Raw genomic sequence first — 26,122 nt, forward strand, 5'->3', positions numbered from 1 at the left:
CACATTCATACATACATACACACTCACACACACCTGTTAACTTAAATATATTTTTTTTGGTGATTGATGATGGCCCAGAACAAAAGTACAAAAATATAAAAAATATACATCATTTACACATGGCCACGGAAACACAGATCATGATCAAACTAGGCTGTAAAAGACTGTGTGGGTACACTCTCTCCATACGAACGGCGAAAGAGACGACGTTAACAGCGTTTCACCCCAATTACCATCATCAAAATATTGCAAGCGGAAGGCTCTTATACTGAAGAGGTGAATGTTGACAAAGAATACCACAATTCTGACGACTGAAGCTAAAGGTTGGGTCATTCAGACACCCACTGGACATCCGAGGGGTCTGTGTAGAGGAGAAAAGAGGATTGGCCGTACTGTGTGGGTTAAAGATCCCATAGCCTTTCGCAGCCATCAGGACATTACATTCCTATCCACTGTGTCTAGGGCTCAGCATAGGAAGGCGGGGCTCAATCCTCTCCTTCCGCTGCTTTAACCTTCCCCAACACAGTCAGGTTTCACAACTGGGTGGAGTGAGGAAAATCAGAGTGAAGTGCCTTTCCCAAGGACACAACACCATGCTGAAACAGGGCCTTGAACTCTGATCACTGGTGAACACCGGATCAGAAGTCGCACACCTAACCGATTCTGCCATGGCACCACTGTGTGGGTGGTGTGACCTATTTGTGTCTGGCATGGGGTGGTACTACCTATTTGTGTCTGGTATGGGGTGGTACTACCTATTTGTGTCTGGTATGGGGTGGTGTAACCTATTTGTGTCTGGTATGGGGTGGTGTAACCTATTTGTGTCTGGTATGGGGTGGTACTACCTATTTGTGTCTGGCATGGGGTGGTGTAACCTATTTGTGTCTGGCATGTGGTGGTGTATCCTATTTGTGTCTGGTATGGGGTGGTGTAACCTATTTGTGTCTGGCGTGGGGTGGTGTAACCTATTTGTGTCTGGTATGGGGTGGTGTAACCTATTTGTGTCTGGCATGGGGTGGTGTAACCTATTTGTGTCTGGCATGGGGTGGTGTAACCTATTTGTGTCTGGCATGTGGTGGTGTATCCTATTTGTGTCTGGTATGGGGTGGTGTATCCTATTTGTGTCTGGCGTGGGGTGGTACTACCTATTGGCAACATATTTGTGTCTGGCATGGGATGGTTTAACTTATTTGTGTCTGGTATGAAGTGGTGTAACCTATTTGTATCTGTGATGGGGTGGTGTATTCTATTTGTGTCTGGCATGGGGTGGTCTAACCTATTTGTGTCTGCCATGGGGTGGTACTACCTATTGGCAACCTGTTTGTGTCTGGTATGGGATGGTGCATTCTATTCATGTCTGGCGTGGGGTGGTGTAACCTATTTGTGTTTGCCATGGGGTGGTACTACCTATTGGCAACCTATTTGTGTCTGGCAAGGGGTGGTGTTACCTAATGGCAAAGGTTGGTTCTACCTGTTTTTGTTTGGCATGTACATGTGAGGTCAGTTTACTGGAAGGCACAAAGGCAGAGTTGACACTGGTATGGTCTTTCCCCCACGTGCATGCTAAGATGGACAGTGAGGCCGCTGGAGTGTCTGAACACCGACAGACAGCGGGGACAGGAGAAGGGTTTCTCTCCACTGTGGATCCTCCTGTAATTCTTCAGGTCCCCAGGCTGGGCAAAAGCAGCAAAAGACTCCCCACAAGCGAATGGCTCCCCAGTGTGCATATGAATGTGCCATGCAAAGCTGCTCACAGGTGTAGCGTTTGACTTGCTGCACCCACCAATGCTGTGGCAGAGGGAGTGAGTTTTCAGGTTCTGAGCGTGACTAAAACTGGCGCCACATTCACTGCAGGCGAACGCCCGAGTGTCGGAATGCAGCCACTGATGCTGTGCCAGGTGACTTCTTGAGGTGAAAGATTGCCCATAATCGTGGTACAGGTAGGTCTTGAGGCCCTGATGGTGACCTGCCCCACAGGTGGCGCAGCCATACTACTTCCTGCCACTGTGTCCACAGCGATGACGAGCCAGGTTGCTGGGGTTAGCGAAGGACTGGCTGCACTGATGGCAAAGGAAGGGACGTTCACCTGGAAAGAAGATTTAACATTTTTTATTCATTATCAGCAGGAAACCTTTGTAATTCTTTGAAAAGATGAAAAAATGAAATGTGATTTCCAAGTACAATTTAATTTTTTACGGTTTTCCATCTAAGCTTCATGCTGCTTTAGGTAAGTGCAATTTTAAAGATTCAAAACACAATCTGAGATAGTTTTCAAAGTAGAAATATGATAAACAATGAAGAAGAAACTGTGTAAGCAGACTGCTAAGTTATGTCACTCCTTCACATATGAACATTTTGGAAACTGAAAAAAGCAAACTCCAATATGTTGGCAGCTTTTGGAGACAGAAACAAGAACAGTGCTCTGCAGACTGCCAAGTGTATGTCACTCCTTCTACAATATAACACTCCTTATTCATCAGACTGGAAATTATCTTCATCAAGAAGTTTCGGACTCGCATCATACAATCTTTCAGCCTACAACCAAGTCTGACGCATACATGAACATGACAAAAGTAACTATTAAAAAAAGAAAAGAAACGTAATACATATCAAGAAGGATAATAGCATGTATTGAAAGAAGACATAGGAACTTGATTTGTCACGCAGTGTAAGAGTTGTAAAACTGAAGCTATTATTATTTCTTCAAGCAGACTGTCTGTAAACAACTCCTTGTCTTCCTCTCTTAAAATTGGAGATTCAGATGTAGACTTTGTATCTTCAGTGAAAAATCTGGTTGTGACGTTTGATTCAAACCTCACAATGAAGAAACACGTGAACAATCTATGCAAGGCTGCATACTTTCAAATTTGAAAGATCAGTTCCATCCGACATCTCCTTACTACTCAAGCAACACAAACTCTGGTGTGCTCTCTTGTCTTGTCCAGACTAGATTACTGCAACTCACTCCTCATTGGTTGTCCTAGGTACTTTATACAAAAACTCCAGAAAGTTCAAAACGCAGGAGCAAGATTAATGTTTAGAACCAAACAGACTGACAATATCACTCATCTTCTGCGTTCTCTCCACTGGTTACCAATTTCTGCCCACATTCAGTATAAAGTTACAATTCTCACCTTCAACTCCATTTTGGGTGCTGCTCCTCAGTATCTGAGAGAATTGATTCAAACCTACACACCCGGTCGACAACTCAGATTATCTTCTGATTCACGGCAGCTACTTGCTCCCCGTGTTAAAAACTGATCCTTCAGTGATTCTTCCTTTTCTTATTCAGCTCTATATGTCTGGAACAGTTTACCTCACGATCTTCGCCACTCTCCTTCATTTCAATCTTTCAAAACTGGTCTGAAAACACATCTTTTTGAAAACACCTATCCATAGACCTTCCATACCTTTTCTGTTATAAGCCATGCAAACTCTCTCTTTCGTTGTGTGTGTGTGTGTGTGTGTGTGTGTGTGTGTGTAATTATGTAATATGCGTAGTCTCTGGATCTGTTTTATATTATTGTGTGCTAAATCATTATTTTTCTTCTTCTTTCTTTTGTGAGTTATTGCATGCATGTGTGTGTGTGTGTGTGTTTGATGTTTATTGTAAAGCGCTTTGAGCTCTCTTTAAGGGGGGAAAGCGCTCAACAAATGTCCATTATTATTATTATTATTATGTTCTGCACTAACATATTTTATAAGTAAGACAATTTAGAAATAATAAAAACTATAAATTTGTCATTGTAAATTCTGCAAAGGCAGGCTTAGTGGTTTGGTTGCGTTGGTTTTTTGTTGGTTTTTTTGAGTGCTGGAACAGCGCCATTAATGGTAGATTTCAAGTAGTGTTTCTTCTTATTCAGCCTGCCAATCTAACATGTCTATATTTCAAACGAATCCTTAAAAAAAGCATGCATCAAACATCACAATACATTACAATATATATCTACAATATTGTTGTGCAATATCTAATTGTCTCAATGCGCGCACATGTGTGTATGTGTGTTCGTTCCATAGTTTAAAAAAGGGCGGGGGGAGGGGGGGGGGGGCAAGGAGGGGAGGGAGGGAAGAGGAAAACAGGAAAGGTAGAAAACTACCAAAAGATGCATAACTAACATGCAGTTACATTTAACAGTAACAATTCAATAATAATAATGATAATAGTCAGAAACCATTAACACAATTCTGAAGTACATGTGTGTGTGTGTGTGTGTGTGTGTGTGTGTGTGTGGTTTGTTTTAGTATATCGTCAGCTACTGTGAGGTCTTATTTGACTTGTTTTAATGGTTTTTTTATGGTGCACATGTTCATTTTTATGTTGGTGTTTACAACGAGCTTGTGATTGCACACATTAATTTCCATGTGGATTAATAAAGTGTTTTTGAATTGAATTTGAATTGAACTGAATTGAATTTGAAATTGAATTACTCCTGTGACACACTTGGAGATCAGCGGTTGCAGTCCAGCTGGCAGGTGTCCTTGGTCATCCATCACCACCAGGTTTCCACACTGTTTCAGTTCCCTTCAGTTCAGTTTCTCAAGGAGAAACTGCGTTCAGACAAATCCATATTTGCATCACCACATCTACTCAGCAGATGCTTGACCAGCAGTATAACCCAACACTCTGAGTTGATCAGGCCTTGAGGGAAAATAAAGAAAATGAAGTAAAATAAGATACAAAGGTAAATGAATAGATGTATGCAATTCAATTAATGAGCTGAAAAATTGAAATTGTGAATAAAAAATAAAATGAAATATCAGATAAATGACAGAAATAGAATAGAATATAGAAAAAAAAATACAAACAACAATACTGATAAAATCAATAGTTAAATAAATAAATAAATAGATAAAACTATAAATTAAAAAAAAAACAACAACAAAAAACAACAAACAAAAAAAACACCCAAAACACAGGTTCACACACACACACACACACACACACACTCACACATACTGCCACATTGTTCTATTTTCTCCACAATAGATTTGTTTCAGATGCCTCATCATGTTACCAATGAAATCTGCTGTTTTCCTCCCATTTCTCAATTGCTTATCATTTCTTTCGTTTTTTTTGTTTTTTGTTTTTTTGTTCACTCCATATGTCACCATTTCCTTCCATTGTACCATGTTTGTCCATGTATGGCATGAGTTTTTGTTGAACATATTGTTATCATTAATATTCATTTAGCTTTTGAAACCTGCTGAACGTACAAACATGTGGGTACATTTATGTATAGAATATATGCGTATGAATATTGTATCTTTTGATACATGTGCATGTAATTTGTGTACATAGCTACATGTATAAGTAAGATGCATATTTGTAACTTTGATATAGAGTATACATTAAAATACAGTATGTGAAAACACTCACATACCTAAATGCAAACATGTTTACACACACACACACACACACACACACACACACACACACCTAACAGACTCTTCTTCCCATTCTCCCCTATTGTTACTCTCTCTCTCTCCCTCTTTCACACACTCACAAACACACACACACACACTCACAGACACATTCACACACACACACATACACGCGCACACACACTCACAAACACCCACAAACTCACACACACACACACACACGTTCATCACACACCACTACATACACACCATTTGCTGGGCCAGACAGCATGCAGCACAAAACTGTGGCATCCCCACAAGAGAACTGTGACAGCCTGAGCCTGACAATGATGCTTTCTCTCCACTTCTGCATCTTTCATAGCTGAAAACAAAAACAGAGACTTATGTAGGAATCTTTCAGTTTGATGACACAGAATATTTCAGGTTTTCCAAAAAGGTATACATGTTCACTCACATTGAGCAGTGCATTTTGATTCCAGCACACATGGTGTTAAACATGAGGAGCCCAACTTGGCACTGTGTGTGCATGGGTGGGAAGCCATAACCATGCATGTACTGGTGGGAGAGCTTTTTTCTTCTTCAGCCGTAGTACCACTTGGAATTCAATGTTTAAAAAAAAAAAAATTCTTTATTTTCATTTTTTAAATTCAAGGTACTTATCTGTCTGTCACAGTCCTTCACTCACATCCTTTGAAATAAATCTAGAAATCATTCATGTAATCAATGGATCTATTTCTTCCTTGGGTTTTTGTGTGTATGTGCATGTATATATGTGTGTGTGTGTGTGTGTGTGTGTGTGTGTGTGTGTGTGTGTGTGTGTGTGTGTGTGTGATCTTGTGACATGAGTATGACATTTAATGTGAAGTGCTTTGAAGGTTTAAAAACACTAAACAAATGCACTGTTATTATTATCATTATCATAATTATAATTTAATGTAGTTTTTTGTTTGCAAATGCAACTTGAATAATTCTTCTAAAAAAGTATAAAAAGTACACACACAAATAAGGGATGGTTTTGGTGAGTGATGCCACAAGTTAACATACAGTTAAAACTGTATAAAATCTAAAGTTCATATCATTATTGAATTCACTTGTTGACTGCAGTGTGTGTGAGTGCGCATGTGTGCACTGTGTGTGTAACTGTGAAACGGAGAGAAGGTGTAAGATGGATAGAGAGGGAGAATGTATGAGTCTCTGTGTGAATGTGAGTGGGTGATCTAAAAATAGATATAAGCTCCATCTTTAAACAGCCAAAAGAACACTATCTTTGAACAGAAAAATAAAAACAATAGGAGTTTTGCTTTAACCCCTGTTGCAAGTTTAAATCACTCACATGGTGACACTCACATGCACTTGAGTATACGCTCATGCACAAACACACACACAACCACCCCAAGCACACACACACACACACACATGCACCAACATAAACTCACACACATGCACCTATACACTCATGCATGCACTCACTCCTCCACCTACCTCTCAAGCACATGTCCACACACACACACACATGCACCAACAGACACACACACACACACACACGCACACACCCCGTGCACACATCCACATACATCCAGTACACCATTCACACACAAACACACACATACACAGACACTCCCATACACATGCACACACACACACACACTCATCCACATTCACACACAGAGTTACTGACAGAGTGATGAGGGAAAGAGCAAGACTGGTGTTGGCACTAAGGTTCTGTTCCTGATGAAACCATTTCCACAGCATCGGTAAAGCAGAGAGTGATCATCTCAAAGGACACATCCTTTTCTAACTCCTCCATCGCTCTGTGGTGGTGTGTATTCGTCATCCTATCTCATTCCTATTCCTGCTGAAGGATGGAAGGGATTAACAAAAAAACAAAACAACCCCCCCCCCTCCTCCTCCGCCTTCCCAAATCTCTCTCTCTCTATATATATATATATATATAGAGAGAGAGAGATGTGGAGTGATGGCCTAGAGGTAACGCGTCCACCTAGGAAGCGAGAGAATCTGAACGCGCTGGTTCCAATCACGGCACAGCCCCCGAAATTTTCTCCCCCTCCACTAGACCCTGAGTGGTGGTCTGGACGCTAGTCATTCGGATGAGACGATAAACCGAGGTCCCGTGTGCAGCATGCACTTAGCGCACGTAAAAGAACCCACGGCAACAAAAGGGTTGTTCCTGGCAAAATTCTGTAGAGAAATCCACTTCGATAGGAAAAGCAAATAAAACTGCACACAGGAAAAAATACAAAAAAATGGGTGGCGCTGTAGTATGGTGACGCGCTCTCCCTGGGGAGAGCAGCCCGAATTTCACACAGAGAAATCTGTTGTGATAAAAAGAAATACAAATACAAATAATAAACTAAAGTGGTGTATGCGTGTTTGTGTGCGTGGTTAGACTCTAAAATGATTAACACCATAACTGCTACTGGGTGGTTAGACTTTGAGGAAGGTGGCAGAATGGTTAAGACGCTCAGATGCCAATTTCAGGAGTCTGTGAAGGTGTGGGCTTGAATCCCACTCTTGCCCTTTCTCCCAAGTTTGACTGGAAAATCAAACTGAGAGTCTAGGCTTTCGGATGAGACAGTAAACCAAGGTCCACAGTGCAGCATGCACTTGGTGCACTGAAAAAGAACCAGTGGCAACGAGAGTGTTGTCCTCTGGCAAAATTCTGTAGAAGAAATCCATTCTGATAGGTACACAAATATACAAGCAAGCACTCAAGGACAAAGTGTGATGGGTTATCATGCTGGTCAATGACGCAGTGACACCTCCTTGAGAGACTGAAACTGAAACTAACACCATGACTGCTACTGACGATTACACTTCTTAGTGAAGGGCTTGTCACTTTACCAAGATAAGATAGAGCTTACAGGTCACGATGTCAGTCACCAAAAATCTTAACTTGATCTCTTGGGATTGCATTATTTTTTTTATCAGGAAAGCCAGTGACACCATTGACAACACAAAAAGCATCAACTGCACTTCAACACAAAAAGTAATAATTGCACGTTATACTCATGCCACACAAATCTCATTTCACCAAGAATTGGCAGCCAAGGGGTTAAAGGTTAAAAGTCACACAGACTTTTACTGCCATACAAGCAGTGAATTCACTTTCACTGTGTCCATATTGGGCTCAGCATTGGAAGGCATGGCCCAATCCTCTGCTTTGAACCTCCCCCAACTGAAAGTAGGTGTCCATTCACAGCTGTGTGGAGCCGTGAGGAAAACTGGAGTGAAGTGCCATGCTGAAACAGGGTCTTGCAGTCTGATCACTGGTCGAAACTGGATCAGATCGAAGTCCATAGCCTTACACTAAGGAGTGGTTACACTGCATGTATTTTGGGTGTGCTGTACATTGTGGTGTGTGTACGTGTGGTATGTTTCAATGTATGCAGATGTGTGTGTTGTGTGTGTGTGTTTGTGTCAATGTGTGTGTGTGTGTGTGTGTGTGTGTGAGAGAGAGAGAGAGTGTGTGTGTGTGTGTGTGTGTGAGTGTCACTGGGATGTGTAAACATTTAGTGGTTTATGCTCGGTGTGAGTGAGTATACATACACTGTTCTCTTTGGGGGGGTGGGGTGTGTGTGTGTGTGTGTGCGTGTGGCTATGCTTGTGTGTGTGTGTGTGTGTGTGTGTGTGTGTGTGTGTGTATGGACAGGGACAGTATGACGGCAAGCTTTTGAATAGTCCTTGATAATAATTTGTTTCAAACCGTATTTTGGCAGACAGAGAGATAATGTGTGAACAATAAGATGCAGATGTTACTCCATGGCCTCCGTCTCTTCGGTTTAAAAAGGATCAGTGTCCTGAATTGTTTTGTTGGCCAAAGTTATTTTCGTACCCGTCCATTGGTCACAATTTACAGGTGTGACTTATCTCTTTCTTTTCCTGTGTCACTTATCACCACACCCGGTATTTGTTTTTCTGAAAATCAAGGATATTCCTTGCCTTCCACTCAAAAAGATTGTCTCACTCGCAAACAATGTTATGCACCCGTATTTGGATTATTCCTACGCGTGTTCAAGACTTTGGAACTCCTCCTTCCCACCCCCTCCTTTTGAAAATAAAAATTTCATTGTGTTTTCAGTAGTCTAAAGCAAACGAGTCTCCATTGGTTTTTCACCTGCTCACCAAAATGCACGCCAGGTGAAGACAAGCAGACTAAATATGACGAGTAGTGTGGGACTTTGTCGCCTGACGCAAAGGCAGGGGTGTTACAGGACAACGAGCAGAAGTTCACGGACCAATAAATTGGTTCGCAGTCCGTGGCAGAAGTCGCACAGGGTGTTTTGCATTGTTTTGTCTTTCAGTTGGTGAACATTGTCCTTACTTCATTTGTCAGGAACGTGTTGTCAAGTTTGGAATGGACCCAGGTACTTTTGCATCACAATTTTCTTTTTTCTCTCACCCGTTTTTATCGTCAATCTCTCTCTCTCTCTCTCACACACACACAGATCTCTCTGTGCTTGTGTGTGCGTGTGTGTGTGTGTGTGTGCGTGCGCTGGCGTGGGCATGTAGGTACCAAGCTTCACACATATTTAGACTGTGTGTGTGTGAGTGTGTGTGTATGTGTGTGCAGTTAGTGTGTGTGTGTGTGTGTGTGTGTGTACAATTAATGCAGCATGAATAATCCAAAGGTTTGATACTTTAAGTAACTATCATTCTTTGTGTCTTGTATCAAATAAGTTACAGTTTGTGTTTTGTTTCCTATAGTTTGATCCTGTGAAGGTATTTTATAATTGCTGTTTATGCTTTATGTTTCATATTTGTGTAAAATAATGTAAATATCCTTCATGCCCCAAAAGTGTTAAAAAGATGAAATATTCATGATTCTTGATTGAATTATGATGTAATTACTATAATGTACTGGCTTTTCCTTATTAAAAAGAAAACTAAAAAAAACCCAACAGACTAGTCAAGCCCCGAAACATGCAGCCTCATAAAAAAAAAGATTGTGCCATACATGTGATTGTTAATGTTATATATGTCAGTTGAAGAAGTTTTGAATAATGATATAAATATATGAATATATATATATATATATATATATATATATATATATATGATACAGTTGTGTTCAGCTATGACCATCAAAACAGCAGAGGAGGTAACTACTACACTGACTATCTGGGCTAGAATTTGATTATTGTGGAGAGTGTCTTGCCCAAGTTACATCCTCACTCTCTCTGGCCAAGAGGGTTTTAGGACAGGGGTCGGTGTTGGCATGGTTCCCAAAGGCCAACTAGGCCCCAAGGCTGCAGCACTAAGAGTAAGAGCCAGTGCAATTTTGCCTCCTTGTTTGAGAGTCGTAGTCCTTCACAAAAGATTATAAGCTGTAAATGATTTCCCATTGCAATTGAGAAACCATTGATAGAGCTCTCACTTTGCTGTTGGCCCAACTGTATATATATATATATATATATATATAGATGTTATAGTGTGTCAGGCGCCTATGGTGGAAGCGTGGTATTTTCTCAGACACACTGCGCACTGATGGACCCCTCCTTCCTACCTCCCTACTCTTCTCCCCCCCCACCCCCCTTTCATGGCATCTATCCCCACCAACACCCCTCCCCATACCCTCTCTCCCTATCCCCCCCTTCCCTTGGCCAAGTGCAGAGGGAGCAAGTTATCAAGAAATACTAAGTAAAGATGGTATCTTCTCTGACCATTCTCTTCCTATACACTCCCCTGCCCTTTTACCTTCCACTTCCATCACCCTCAACCCTGTCCCCCCCCACCCACCCCCAACCCCCCTCCTTACCCCCCATGTCGATCTCTGGCAGGATGGCATCTGCCTCAATGGTCACCACATGGTGTGGTGTGTTTATCATGAGCTGTTTAGAGCAGAATCAGGGCGATCTTTCCTCCTCCTTCCCTTCCTCTTTTCACCCCCCCTCCCCTCCCCTTCTCCTTGACAATGCTGGGTTCTGTGAGAAAAGTGCTGATGTGCAAATCCAGCACTGTTGGTCCCAGATTGGTCTGTTAACTTCAGCCAATTGGAAAAGTTCTGGGTCAGAAGATAGTTTGCATAAGGCGCCAGCTTGTGAAGAGGATAAAATGAATAGGCAAGTGGGGTTTCTTTCTTTTCCTTCCTTGAAGCAGGCCAGGAGAGCCAGACGGACAAGACAGTACCATGGGGGCTGTGAGTGTCAAACTAGCATCTATTTTTCGGACTTAGTTGAATGCTTGATTTATAGTATACTTGGATTATGTGACTAACACACTGGCTCAGTGGGATTGTGTTTTGCTACATGAATATAAAGTGAACCCTGAAACGTTTGGGGCTGTGAGTAATGCTTGTACTGGTGATTTGGTTTGTTGGCAATTTACTTTTTGGTTTTTGGAAACAGTTTGGAGTTTGTAGAATTGTGATGTGTCACAAGAGCGTTGAGAGATCCTTTTTAGCTGATGTGGTATTTCACAGTTAATGTAACTGGAATGTGTTGATGCAGATACCATGACTTGTGAGAGAGCATAGCCAGCATGTGTATGGTTTAATTGTATTTGAGGCTAGTGACTGAGGGGAAAGTGGTTAAAATACACAATATAGTCAATACATGACTAACTGGAGTACTGGTTTAGGGTATTAGGGTATTTGGGTACCCCCCCCCCCCCCTTTCCTGTTTCCTACAGGTTGATATTATGGTATGATGCTTGGGCATCATGTTTGGGTTTACAGGTTGTGCATCTTGGCTTACATAAATGATAATGTTGAGTAACATGTCAGTGGGCAGCGTAGTGAGCAAGGATGGTGGAGCAGACGATGACATCAAGAGCCGCATCAGTAAAGCGAGACACGCCTTCAGAACTCTCCGACCCATCTGGCAATCTTCAGCCCTCTCACTTCACAACAAGATCAGAATATTTAACACCAACGTCAAGTCAGTCATGCTGTACGGCTCAGAGACATGGCGCACTACCAAGACCAACAGGAACAAACTCCAGACATTTGTCAACAGATGCCTGCGCAACATTCTGAACATCAGGTGGCCTGAAATCATCTCAAATGAAGACCTCTGGGACAGAACCAAACAAGCACCCATAGAAGAAGAAATCAAAAAGAGAAAGTGGGGGTGGATAGGCCACACGTTGCGCAAGTCACCACTCAACATCACTCGCCAGGCACTTGACTGGAACCCCCAAGGCAAACGCAAAGTTGGCAGACCCAGGCAGACTCGGAAAAGAAGTACGGACACTGAAGTGAAGGCAGCCGGAATGACATGGGCCCAGATAAAGAGGATCGCCCCAAACCGTGTCCGTTGGAGGAGTGCTGTTGCGGCCCTTTGTTCCCGAGCGGAGCTATAGGCATAAGTCAAGTAAGTCAAGATTTAACTGGAGTTAAACACTGGGAGTTTGTAATTGTATGCCACATACTTGGTGCGACAGCTATTACTGTATGGTGATTTAACAGGAGTTAAACACTGGGAGTTAGTATTTGTTAGTCATATATTTGGTGCACATTAACCTATGTGCCACTGATTGTTGATAGTAAGCTAAATGAAGCTTGTTTTACATCTTTACATAGATCTCTTTGAGAAGAGAGTGTACGGCTAGACATTGAGTGTCAGGATGGAGAAAGGTTATCTGTGGAATTGTTTACTTGTCCAGACAACATAATGATGTTTCTGTTACATCAGTGCAATTATGTCTAGCATATGTTTTGGTATTGATTTAACCTGGGTTTTAATATTATGTGTGTTCCAGGTGTGCTGTTAAGTTAGAGAAATAAACACCTCAATTCATCTTTCTAAAAGACCCTGCTGTGGTACGAGGAGAGAGTGGATTGTGCACCTATCCTCTGCCTGTTGTCCTACTCTACCTCTTCACCTTCTACACCTACCCTTACAACCCCTACCCCCACCACTACTACCCCCCTTTTTAACATATATATATATATATATATATATATATATATATATATATATGTGTGTGTGTGTGTGTGTGTGTGTATCACTATACTTGATAAACAAGTATTTTCTCAGTGTAAGTAATACTAATAATAGTGTCTGCTTGAAGCATAATTTATAGCGGCATTATGCCCTGACCTTGACTGCTCAAATTAGCAGCACTAAATATGCGTATACACACCCAGAAACAAATGAGCAAGAGTACACTGTTGGAATATAAACGGAAGGTTAAAGAACTTAAACTATGTATTTGGAGCACATATTCATGATATTGCAGAATGATAATCAAGAGCTTGCACAACCACTTTCATTTTTCTCAGCGTGCATTGTACAGTGAAGATTTTGAATTTTATCTTTAGAGATGTTCTCGATATTTTTTCGGTTCCTGTCAAGATCCATTGGTGAGGTTGTGTCTTTTATTTTTAACAAATCTGTGTGTGTGTGTGTGTGTGTGTGTGTGAGAGAGAGAGAGAGTGTGTGTGTGTGTGTGTTTAAGCATATGTTAGCTTTCAATATATATATATCTTGTTGTTAAATTTGAGTATTATTAAAAGGTGACATACTATTTCATTGACAGATTTTCCTGCCAAAGGCCTGTCATCAGCAGCATCCCGTCTGAGGCAGCTGCATCCAGTTTTGTGGCCATGTACCTTGCAACAACCTCCAAACGATGGCCTCCTCTTCTCCACCGAAACTGACCACATACAGGTGACCCCCAGGGTCAGCCTCTTTGACCAAAAAGTTGAGGTCAGAGTTCACGGTCTGCCCAGTAAGGCCAAGGTCACACTGCATGTGAGGACACACCAGGAGTGGCGCCGAAAGCTGGCCGTATTCAGGTCATGCGGTCATTTTGTTGCCGGTGACAATGGGGACCTTGACCTCAGCCGAGATGCTTCCGTTGGAGGAACTTACACAGGTATGTTTGGGTTCTTTGTGCTCTTTATATGGTCATCAGTACTACTTTTGTTTGTCAGTAATTGCATGGTGATCAGAGTTTGAGGCTCTGTTTGCCATAGTGTTGTGTCCTTGACAGCTTGAGGAAGGGGCTTCACTACAAATTTTTTCACTCCACCCAGGTGTAAATGTTTACCTGACTTTGGATGGGGAAGGTTAAAATGTTGGAAGAAGAGGATTATGCCCTGCCTGATTGTGCACAGCCCTAGACATAGTGGATATGAATTATTGTGGCAATGGCCATAAAAGGCTTTGGGACCTTTAACTTAGTAGATGTTTATTTTCTGTTTAGCTTTTTAATTAAAGTGTACTATGGATGTCTTAAATTTGAATTACTGGTTTCCAAGTCCATACATTTTCGTTGATGTAAATGTAGGCTTAGGTTATTGTTGTGGTTACCTATATATATATATATATATATATATATATATATATATATATATATATATATGGCAGTGTGAGCCAAAAATAAATCAATAGATAAATAGATAATAAAATAAAATGAAATAAAATAAAATAAGTCAATAAATATCAAAAATAAAAAGATTAAATTGCGAATAAAAAAAATAAGAATTAGAAAATAAGATTTAATATATAAATAAATAAAACCCAGGGGTTATTTCCCTTAGAAAATAAATGAAGGCTTAGCTGCTTACATTAAATTTATAATTTGCAGGATCCCACCGCACCCACAACTCACTCACTTGACTAGAGTTATACAGAACAACACACAGATACGACAAACAACAATATCAACACCCAGTCATACAGTCTAATCAGGACACCATACAAAAATTTACAAAACAAATATACAGCCTCACTAACAATACACAAATTAAAACAGAGACTGCTTTATCAATTCAAACAACCATTTATTAATCGAGGAGTATTTTAGAAGGGGCTTATGGGGTGGACAATGGGTAAAAAACAAACAAACAACACCACAAAAACAAAAAAAACAACAAAACAAGAACACACAACTATGCACCTAACTTCTCCCACAATATTTCACAAACAAAAACTACAACAAAAAAAACCTACAAATTTTCCTGTCCTCCTATTAACAAAACCCAGTCCCAAAATTTGGCAAATCCTAATCTTAACCCCTACAAAACCCAAATTTTGCTGTTCCTACTTCTAATTAAAATCCCTCTAAAAAGTAATACCCAAAAAAAACAAAAACAAAAAAAAACAACAAAAAAACCCGCTGCCGCCGCACCTCTTTAGAACAACAGGTTAAACTACTACAGGGTGCAGAACATGGTGGCTTCTTGGCGTCTTTGTAAAAACTAAAATCGGACTATTCACATCAAATTTAAAGTATAATCCATAAAATTATTCATATAACAAAAATAATTCTAAAAATAAAATTAAAATACTCTTCAATATTACAAATATTCTTGGTTAATAAATTAAAAAGAAAACTATTGATAACAAAAATTTAACTTCCAAATCTTCTTACCTCAATAATCTACAACACAAAACGGAAGGTAATCGGAACTTCAGTCCACACTACCACATCCTCCCCAGCTATAATAACTTGCTCCAAAAGTTAACCAAACAAAATGAAATTAGGAATGTGTTTCAAAAACTAACCAAAAATCATTATTTAATTAACTCGTCCCAAGTTCAGCTGCACCTGTGTGCTCTGTCCCCAAGTAGGAAAAGTGTAGCTTGCCTCTGTTCAAATTACAAGCTCAACCCATCCACTATGTCCCTTGATTAAGGATGGCATTTACAGCTATTTCCTTATCACAAAGTGGAACCCTTTTCAACAGTAGCCAAACCCCTACGTGCCTACCTGATTCATTGACAGAGCAACTGTAACTTGTTAGTAATTAAACTAAGAACAAGCACACCAACAGCCATCTCAATGTCAACAGATAAAGGGAGAGTATTTACTATTGTTCCCTCATCACAAAGAGGCCACCTGTCACCCTCCTACTGAACATGAACATGTATACCACAAACTGGCTAAACTACTTTGTCACTTGCTAGAATTGTAATCAAAAGCAAGCTCAAAAAAGATGGAGAAGAAAATGGGGGTTGCGTGGCAGAGGATACTGAAATGATACGATCACTGATTGTTTGAAAAAGAAATACCCCAAAATGTTTGTCAGCAGAGTTGGTTAAGTTATAACCCATGAAAATGTTTGTGCTACAGTGTTCTTACATAGACATATTGATTATTAACTTGCACATGCTGAACCCTGGATGTGCTGCGGTATAATCAGGCAATCAGACTTCTGATCCGGTGTTCACCTGTGGTCAGCATGGTGTTGTGTCCTTGGGAAAAGGCCCTTCACTCTGATTTTCCTCAGTTTTTCTAGACATGAGTAGGTATACCAGACATTGGTTGGGGATGATCAAACAAACCTGTGGAAGGTGAGATCAGGGCCCTGCCTTTCTAAGCCGAGCCGGCCCTAGACACAGTGGATATAAATTCACCGCCCGGATGGTGGTAGTAGGCGATAAGACCTTTGACCTTTAACCTTAGATGCTAGCATGGGTTCGCCAGTTATTTTTAAATTCTGTTTTTGTGTGTGACTGTCAGGTGTGGACCCTATGGGACTGTTCTGGAGTCTGGCCCCCTGCCCCTCCGGCCCCCAGAACATCCGCATGGTGCTGAGGAACGGGGACGACCCTGTCCTCTACACCCTGTCCCTCCATCCGGGTCACTGCTCTCTCAGCGACCTGGTCGCCATGGAGACGACCCAGAAAGCTCTGCACACCACCATGGTGACCAGGTTGAAGAAGGCGGCGGACGTGAGGCGGATACCTGTGAGGGAAGGGGGAGTGAGAGGGGTGTTGTTCTTGCCCCCAGGTTGGTTGCTTTTAAACTTTGTGCATACATGCATGCACACAAGGGTGTGCACGTACATTACATACACACATATCTACACACACACACACACATGCACACATAAACAACCAACATTGTACCACAATATATCACATCATATGACACAGCACCACACACACACCACATACTGAGAAGATATCTTTTTACATCATTAACAGCTTTGTCATTGTGTCCATGATTATGATGATCTTCTAGCGGTGGGGCATGTGATTTAGTCAGCGCTTTCTCTCCTATTTTGTATGGAACAAACTGCCCATCTCAGTCATTTACATGGATTCTGCAGTTTAATTTGTAGAATTTCATGGCACACTCTCATGTTCTGCCTTCCATCGTATTCATAGATGAGCTTGAACTTCTGCTGACTGAGCGTGTGCGTACGTGTTTGTTTGCATGTTTGAGTGTGCGCATGTTTCTTTGTGTATGGCATGTAGCACTTTAATGCAGATTGTTGTTGTTGTAATAATAAGTATTGTTGTAATTGTTGTTGATGTTTCAGTTTGTTGTTGTTGTTGTTATAGTGAATTTTGTCATTGTTATGAAGGAGACGGCCCCCATCCTGGAGTGATAGACATGTTTGGGTCTGCGGGAGGACTGATTGAGACTCGTGCTGCTCTGCTGGCATCACACGGCTTTGCTGTGCTGGCATTGCCGTTCTGCAGGTTTGACGACCTGCCTGACATGCTAGAGGATATTAGGTTCGATTACTTTGAGGTGAGATAATTGGCTGAATGCATGCATGTGAAATGAATGGGTGTTATTTTGTGTACATTTGTAAGCCAGTGATTTTCTTGTTATTGCATTGCATCCATTATGAAAACACATACACACACACAGACACTTAGACATGTGCATACGCACACTTGCACATGAGCAGACATGCACACACACACACAGACACAGACAAGATGCACACATACACACACAAAACGCACATACATATATATCTGTGCATACATATTTGATATTCTCTTTGACTTTGTTCCTATCAGAGCATTGAAGCATGATAGAGAAAGTAACATTGACTGAATCAAAAGTGGAGTAAGCTGTTCGTGAAGTGAACAATCTCTCATTGGTCACTTCCTCTTCCATTACACAAACACTAATGCACATGCGCCAGTTCACACACAAAACACACATCAGTATACCCTTCAACCCCCCCCCCCCCCATACCCTCCCCTCCCCCCCACACGCACACAATTTGGATTTTCTGTTGAACCTTGTTCTAATCAACTTTTTAGATTGAAATTTTGTGTGGAATGTGTGTGTGTGTGTGTGTGTGAAATGCATGTGTTTGTTTGTAGTATGTGGTGTGTGTTTGTATGTAGTGTGTTTGTGTGTGTGTGTGTGTGTGCAGTGTCTGTGTGTGCCTGATGTGTGTGTGTGTGTGGTGTACCTGTGCGGTGTGTGTGTGTGTCTGTGTGTGTGGTGTTTGTGTGGTGTACATGTGCGGTGTACATGTGCGGTGTGTGTGTGTGTGTGTGGTGTACGTGTGCAGTGTGTGCGGTGTATGTGTGCGGTGTGTGTGTGTGTGTGTGTGTGTGCAGTGTCTGTTTGTGCCTGATGTGTGTGCGTGTGTGTGTGTGTGTGTGGTGTACGTGTGCAGTGTGTGTGTGGTGTATGTGTGGTGTACATGTACTGTGTGCGGTGTGTGTGTGTGTGTGTGTGTGTGTGTGTGACAGGAAGCAGTGTCATGGTTCAGCTGCCACAGAGTGGTGAGGAAGGGCGGGATAGGGGTGGTGGCAGTTTCAGCAGGTGGCACCATCTCCCTGGCCTTGGGCTGGAAATGCCCCCAGGTGACGTGAACTCTTCTTCTGTACTTGCTCACATTTCAGTGTCTGATTGCCACTGGGCCACCCACCAGAAGAGACCCAGCACTTTGTGTTTCTCTACATTTGGCAGCTTTATGATGCAAATAGAGGTTTTTGAAGTTGAAATATATACAGTGTCATCTTATGGGTTGGAAACTGTGACAAGTGTGTGTGAGTTACCAGGTTTGGGAGGCACATAGTGGTTTATTAGCATTTTCAGTGAAGGTTTTTTACTGTATAGTAAGTAGTAAAATTGTTCACAGTAAGCAGTAAAGCTGTTCACAGTTAGTTGAACAGTAAGTAGTAAAACTGTTCAGTCAGTGGTAAAACTTCACAATAAATGAACTATTCAAAATAAGAAGTAAAACTTTCACAATAAGAAGTAACACTATTCAAAGTAAGAAGATGAACTGTTCACAGTAAGTAGTAACAGAGTAAAGCTGTTCACAATAAGAAGTAGAATTATTCAAAGTCAGTATTAAAATTGTTCTCAGAAAAAGTCACGTTGCATCTCCGGGATGTACCCTCAGACATTTTTGTTCAGTTCCTGAAGGAAATCAGTATCTATTGACTTGATATATATTTTATGAGGACTGAAACATACATGGGTTAATTGGTCTTTTTACATTGTTTTCATTTTTCTAAACCCAGTTTTTAGGTGGACTTAGCAAAATGTGGATGAAGTGATCTTTCTAATGTTGTGTTGATTTACCTTTAACATTGTGTTCTCTTCCACCTGTTTTGTGAACGAAGGAATATTCAGCACTGATTTGATATGATATGATGTCATATCTCTGTCTCTCTCTTTCTATGCTTTCCTTTCTCAGTCTGTCTCTCTGCCTACCTTTGGTTCTCTCCCTCTCTCTGGTTCTTCCACTATTTCTGAGTATGTTTATCTCTGACTTTATCTCTTGATGATGGAAAGTGTTGCGTGTGTGAGAACACCAAAGTACTGTTCATCAGAGTACATCATTTACTTCTGTTTGAAACGATTTTGCTTGTAAACTTGATCTGTTTGAAACGATTTTGCTTGTAAACTTGATTAAACAGAGGAGTGGGTTTGTAAAGGAAACTGTTGTAAACAAGGTCAGTGGAAAAGCTCTATCAGAGCAATGATTTTACATTGCAGGTGAAAGCAGTGGTGTGCATCAATGGCCCTGTGTTCTGCTATGGTGATTCGTTCCTTTGTAAAGACGGAACTGTTCTTGCAGAAGGAGTGAAGTGAGCTTTTATTCTTTTTTGTGTGTTTGATTTTTTTTAATTTTTAAGACAGTTACAATAATGGATGTACGTATTGTTTTGAAAGTATGTGTTTTGCTTTATACCTGTGAACATTCCACCATTGTTTCCTGTTATGATGGCCCTTCAATAAGTCTGCAATACAGCAGTTGTATGAAAGTTACAAACCTTCTGCTTACTGTACTATTTTAAGAATTCTCCCTAAGCTTGTATGCACTTCATCATTCACTCAAACCACTTGACCTGGGGTATGTACCATAATATCCTTGAAGAAGGCCCAATTGTTGTTTTGTACGTCCATGTTTTATCGCTTGTTACGATGTCCCAAACATGATTTGATTGTATGCTATTGAATGTTTGCAACATGTAGATAAGCCATTCAAGCCTACCCTGTTTCTGCTCTTCTGTCAAGTGGTGAGGTACCCAACTGGCATAACACTTCCTTACATAGAGGTGTTTATGAAAGATGGTGTTAATGCTCCCTGGTGAAATCTTCATCTCCTCCTTCATTTCATCAATGGTGACTCGAGGGTCATCTTTGATCATAGACTTTACCTGGGCCATTTTTTGGTTGGTTACCACTATTACAGGTCAGCCACAATGGTCATCATCTTTCAGGGTAGGTCTTCCATGTTGAAACTCCATGTACCACCTAAAGACTGTGGTTTGTGATAGTGCTCGCTTCCCAAAACAATCTAACAAACTTTGGAAGCATTGCTGATAACTCTTTCCTTGGCAAAAGTTGTATAGCAACATAGGTCGAAAATCTGGCTGACTCAGCTCAGCTTATTTACAGCCCTAGGGGGACCATCACCCTTACCATACATTTCGCCTTCCTGAACACAAACAGTTAACAGTTAAATAACTGCTCCATTGGTCATTCAGATCTTCACTGTGTTTGAGATGATTTCTGTGACCGATTTTGTGATCTTATAATGATAACATAAAGCATTTTTCATCAAAGTATTTGTTCATGATGGACAGATCTGTGTATATTGAATCTTATTGAATGTGAGCAGTTTGTGTGCAGGGTGGATAGAAAAGCCGTAAGGCAAACGAACCATGGGCATTCCATAAGGAACGCTTTCCCTTACACAACAGATGACATCATCCCAGTAAGTAGATCTCCTGGGATCTTTTCTTTTTTTTTTGTTTCTGTTTTTTATTTTATTTTTTAGGTTGCTCTCTCCCCACTTCAAAGATCATGATTTTTTCTATTTTTTCTCCCCCCCCCCCTACTCTCCTTTCCCTTCTTCAGTCCACTCTGTCTCTTCCCATGTATGTACAGGAGACTTCATAGACACACAGTCTGGTGTATCTCTGTTGTCAGCCATCATGATTGAGGTTTTTGGTTGTCCACCATGTGCCCTCCAAGTCTGGATCCACAACCTTCACAGCTCATCCAGCAGCTGCCTGTGAACATCTGTTTTTCTGGCATTGAATGTGGTATCTAGTTAAAAACAAAAAGGTTAAAAGTCGTGTAAGTAATGCTTCATAACTCTGTCAAGAATGACACTCTTAAGTGTAACATCACTAACACAAATGCACCTAATATCAAGGCAAGATGTCGTCCATTATGAATGAGATTGTGTTTGAAAATTAAACTTAAAAAACCCAGTCTGCAAATCGGATCAAAGTCTGAGAGAGTCCAGTTTCATGGTTTTAAAGTTGAATTCTCCCACTTTACTGTTCAGAGGCAAGGAAAAGATGAAAAAAAAGAAGTGACAAATGTGAAGTGGTGGCCAAGTGGTAATACATCCACCTGGAAAGTGAAAGCTGGGCGCATTAGCCGAGTGTTTAAAGCATTGGACTTTCAGTCTGAGGGTCCTGGGTTTGAATCTCAGTAACGGCACCTGGTTGGTAAAGGGTTGAGATTTTTCTGATTTCCCAGGTCAAGAAATGTGCAGACCTGCTAGTGCCTGAACCCCCTTCATGTGTATGCGTAAGCGGAAGATGAAATATCCATGTTAAAGATCCTGTACTCCATGTCAGTGTTCGGTGGGTTATGGAAACAAGAACATACCCAGCATTCATCAACCATGACAGAGTCATAGGCAAGTCGATGTTGGTCATATAACGGAAAGAAAGGAAGAAAGAAAGAAAGAAATCAGCACATGGGAATTGAATCCCACACTTGCCAGTACTTTCTCCCCTCCACAAGACCTGAAGTCATGATCTGAATGCTAGTCATTTGGATGAGACAGTATGCCGAGGTTCCATGTGTTACATATACTTAGTGCATGTAGAAGAACCCATGGCAACAACAGATTATCCTTTGGAAAATTATCTAGAAAAATCCACTTTGATAGGAAACCAAATACACTTGCAGGCAGTGAAAAGAAAGAAAAAATCAATGGTGAAGGTGCTGCACTGTAGCGACGTGGTCTCCATGGGGAGAGCAGCCCGAGTTTCATTGCAAAAGCTGTTGTTGCAACAAATACAACACCACAGTGTAATACAAAAACGGTGGTTGCAGCATTTTTCTTCAGAGGGCTTCTGCTCATGCTGACATCTGGTGTAACAATATTGTTGATTGCATTGAGTTGGTCCTAACTTTGCTGTTTAGGTCCAAGGAAAAGGTAAAAAAAAGAAAAAAAATTAAAGCGAAAACTATGCGTGGTATGTCAGGTATGGGAGAGCGAGGCCCACTACTTGATGCTGGTGTCTGACGATGACCATCAGGTTGACCCAGCTTCCGTGGACACCTGTCACGCCATGTTCCCCGACCACAAGCACCACCTGATGGAGGTGGTGCACTACCCAGGGGCAGGTCACTTACTGGAACCTCCCTACACTCCACACTGCCTGTCCTGTGTCAACCCCAATGCTGGTCAGTGCCACAGTGCTGCGTGGTTTGTTGCAATGATTTGCCTTTGGAATGTCTTCCACTTTGTTCTGTGTTGATGTTTGAGGAGGTGAAGTGGCAGATTTCAGTGAATTGCCTTCCAAGTATCTTTTTCTTTATTTTGTTTCAATATATGAGGAGGCACCATGGCAGAGTCAGTCAGGCATTGGGCGTCTGATCCAGTGTTCACCAGTGATCAGGGTTCGAGGCCCCTGTTTTGGCATGGTGTTGTGTCCTCGGGAAAGGCACTTTACTCCGATTTACCTCGCTCCATGCCGGGTACCTGACTTTGGTCGGTGAAGGTTAACACAGCAGATGGAGAGGACTGGGCCTCACCTCCTTGTGCTGAGACCTGGGCACAGTGGATATGTATTCGCTGACATGATGGCCATAAAAGGCTATGTGACTTTTGACCCTAACCTTTGACCCTACACCCCATGCTGCTGTCCTGCATCCACCACAGTGCTGGTGGTTTTGTTCCTGTCATGGTTTAAACCTAGGATCTGGGGTAGGGTCAGGTAGTGATGGAGAACAGGGATAAAGGAAGATAACATGAATGAAAGGTAGACGGGCAGTGTGTGACTCCCATGGTGTGTGAGTGAAGTGATGCTTTGTGGACAATGACCAACGTCAGGGCTGATCAAACTTTTGCGTCAAGTCTCTGTGCCTGTTGTAGTAGTAAGTATACGCTCTGCTACATCTCCGTAATTTGCCTTTTTAAGTATCCTCAGTTTATATTTTAATGTATTTACTTAGGTTATTTGTTCATTTTGTTTAATTCTTTTATGTTAATGTTTCATTCAAATCTGTGGTAGACTTTCAAGGCCTAAGCAGCTTCTTGGGTCAATGTGAAGATCAGGCATTTGATCTTTTTTTTAAATAATTAAAAAAAATTTTTTTTTTAGATATAGCAGATTTAGTATGGCGTATATATGACACCTTGAAACTTTGAGTGCATGGATATACATGCAAGTTTGCTCATATATTTGTTTCTAATCATTTAATTAAAAAAAAATTCTTTATAAAAGGGACTTGATTATTTGTCTTCCTTTCTCTGAAATAGTTTTCGTTTTGATGATTAATTTATTTTATTGTTTTTCTTTCCTCTGTAAAAGGGAGAGTCTTCTCTTTTCTCCTCTGAATAGTTTTATTTCTAATAATTCATTCATTTTATTGTTTTTCTTTTTCCTGTGTAGAATGGAATGTAGATTGTTTGTCTTCTTTTTTCCCTCTGGGACAGGTTTGTTTTTAATAATTTTTCTTCTGTGAAAGGTTGATTATTTGTCATCTTTTTTCTCTCTGGAATAGTTAAATTTTTTATCAATTGTTGATTGGGTTTTTTACCTCTGTAAAAGGGACAGTAGATATTTGTCTTCTTTTTTTTTCCTATGGGACAGGTTTGTTTTTAATAATTTTCTTCTGTAAAGGGGACTGCTGATTATTTTTCATCCTTTTTTTAATTCTCTCTGACAGGGATTGAGATGCGATGGGGAGGTAATCCAGCAGACCATGCAGATGCACAGGTAGACTCGTGGGAGCGTTTACAGACGTTCCTGCACACCCATCTGTCTTGACTCTGTCCCTGCCTGCAGATGGATCAATGCACTGACGTATACATAGGCAGATCGTTCAGGTGAACGATGCATGGCACCGGTGTTGTATATTCGCGTACCTCCTGATAGTCTGGAATGAAAACAGTTGACAGCAGTGTAGTATATTATTCTTCTACCTCCTGATACTTAATCAGGGATTAAAACAGCTGAATTAATGATAACGATAATAATGAAGGTATTCATACAGCTCTTAATCTTCCACACTCGTTCATAAGCGTGCATAACTCTGAGTTCAGAGAGATGACAGACAAAACTTATAATATACATGTCACTTGAAAGCTGGACAATCTGTAGACTGGAAAGAGGCAGGGAAGGGGAGAGCTGTTTTGGAAAGAGGTATAGGATTTAAGGCCAGAGTTGAAAAAGCTGAGCAGAAAAAAAATCTGAAAAAAATTGAGTGGGGGGTGGGGATTGGGACACATAAGCCCCCTCAATAGGGTCAACATCCCATGTGTGGTCAGGTTCAATACCCCCCGAAGCTTTTGATTGTTTGTCTTTTAAAATCCTGGAAGAGACATTTGCTGGTACTTCTTCGATACATTCCAACAGGAAAAAAAAAAAATCTGAGAATATCTAACCTACTAAAACTAAGTAGAAATATGTGCAGTGGGGACAGAGGGGTGGATGGTCATGGATGTGGACATGTCCTTCAAGCCTGCGCAGTGGAGTGTTTCAGGTGGGTTCACCTGTCATGGCCCAGCAAGTCAGGGCAGTGGCAGCGAGGTCTGTGGGTCTAAGTGGAAAATGTATACAAGAAATATTTGCATGACCCAATAATCAGGGAAATGTTAAGGTGAATATGACATTCAAGCACACATACACACTAAACAGAATTGATATACAATTGAGATTAGATTTATACAGGCAGCACCTTTAAAAGATTTTTTTTTCCACACCAGATGTGTAGCATACAATCTGTCCACACACTCTGACACTTTCTTTAAACTGAAGCTTAACAACTAGGGACTGGAATGGTTCAGATTGTTGATCATGTTTTTGTGGCCACCAGCAATATCAGAAAACACTCAGTTTGGGACCACAGAAATTGAATTAAACATGTTGAGAGAACTCCAATGAATTCTCTCTCTTTATTTGTGTGTGTGTGTGTGTGTGTGTGTGTGTGTGTGTGTGTGTGTGTGCTGGAATGCCTGCCTCTGTATTGAATGGAACTTGGCTGTGTGTTAGTGTGTTTGTGTGTGCAAGTGAAGTGACTTTCTTTTGAAAGAACTCCATATTACTAATATTGTTAAGAAGAAAGCTCATTTGTTTCCTGGTTGTTGTTTCTTCAAGTTCAGTATAAATGCATTCTTTTGTCGTTGCTGAGTTTGATGTGTTTTTTTGTAATGTTTGCTTTTGTCCCAAAAGATAATTCCATCTGCTTTACCTCTTCAGAAAGGATGTGATATAATTAATATAATGATGAATTTTACCAGAACAATAAATCATATTTCAAGACATAGTTTTCATATGTGTGTGTGCTCGAGAAGAATGATTGT

General features: G+C 41.0%; 3 protein-coding genes across 7 annotated transcripts; 2 read left to right on the forward strand and 1 right to left on the reverse strand.

The window, feature by feature from the left end:
* Positions 1–6: 6 nt before the first annotated feature.
* On the reverse strand, positions 7–9,538 carry LOC143281092 (uncharacterized). Of its 4 annotated transcripts, none has more exons than XR_013055095.1 (4): positions 9,107–9,538; positions 5,632–5,743; positions 4,442–4,639; positions 7–2,086 (listed from the first exon to the last, which is right to left on the reverse strand). XR_013055095.1 is itself a non-coding variant. In XM_076586036.1 (4 exons), exons 3-4 carry the CDS (start codon positions 4,489–4,491, stop codon positions 1,811–1,813), a joined length of 339 nt encoding a protein of 112 aa, XP_076442151.1. In that variant the 5' UTR covers positions 4,492–4,548; positions 5,632–5,743; positions 7,061–7,229; the 3' UTR covers positions 7–1,810. The 4 variants fall into 4 exon arrangements, 2 of the variants coding, with proteins under 2 accessions (XP_076442151.1, XP_076442150.1); XR_013055094.1 differs by lacking the exon at positions 9,107–9,538 and adding an exon at positions 7,061–7,229; XM_076586036.1 differs by lacking the exon at positions 9,107–9,538 and adding an exon at positions 7,061–7,229 and having other exon boundaries at positions 4,429–4,548.
* Positions 9,539–9,618: 80 nt separating this feature from the next.
* Positions 9,619–26,079, forward strand: LOC143281090 (acyl-coenzyme A thioesterase 1-like). 2 transcript variants are annotated; one of them, XM_076586033.1, is made up of 9 exons: positions 9,619–9,767; positions 13,882–14,220; positions 16,813–17,082; positions 17,663–17,832; positions 18,801–18,914; positions 20,059–20,150; positions 21,199–21,283; positions 22,797–22,998; positions 24,487–26,079. In XM_076586033.1, exons 1-9 carry the CDS (start codon positions 9,758–9,760, stop codon positions 24,585–24,587), a joined length of 1,383 nt encoding a protein of 460 aa, XP_076442148.1. In that variant the 5' UTR covers positions 9,619–9,757; the 3' UTR covers positions 24,588–26,079. The 2 variants fall into 2 exon arrangements, with proteins under 2 accessions (XP_076442148.1, XP_076442147.1); XM_076586032.1 differs by lacking the exon at positions 9,619–9,767 and adding an exon at positions 13,548–13,705.
* Positions 11,440–12,713, forward strand: LOC143281091 (uncharacterized). Its single transcript, XM_076586034.1, has 2 exons — positions 11,440–11,539; positions 12,125–12,713. Exons 1-2 carry the CDS (start codon positions 11,455–11,457, stop codon positions 12,700–12,702), a joined length of 663 nt encoding a protein of 220 aa, XP_076442149.1. The 5' UTR covers positions 11,440–11,454; the 3' UTR covers positions 12,703–12,713.
* Positions 26,080–26,122: the final 43 nt, after the last annotated feature.

This window comes from Babylonia areolata, chromosome 4, assembly GCF_041734735.1.
Source record: "Babylonia areolata isolate BAREFJ2019XMU chromosome 4, ASM4173473v1, whole genome shotgun sequence".
In the NCBI taxonomy this organism is placed as follows: Eukaryota; Metazoa; Mollusca; class Gastropoda; order Neogastropoda; family Buccinidae; genus Babylonia; species Babylonia areolata.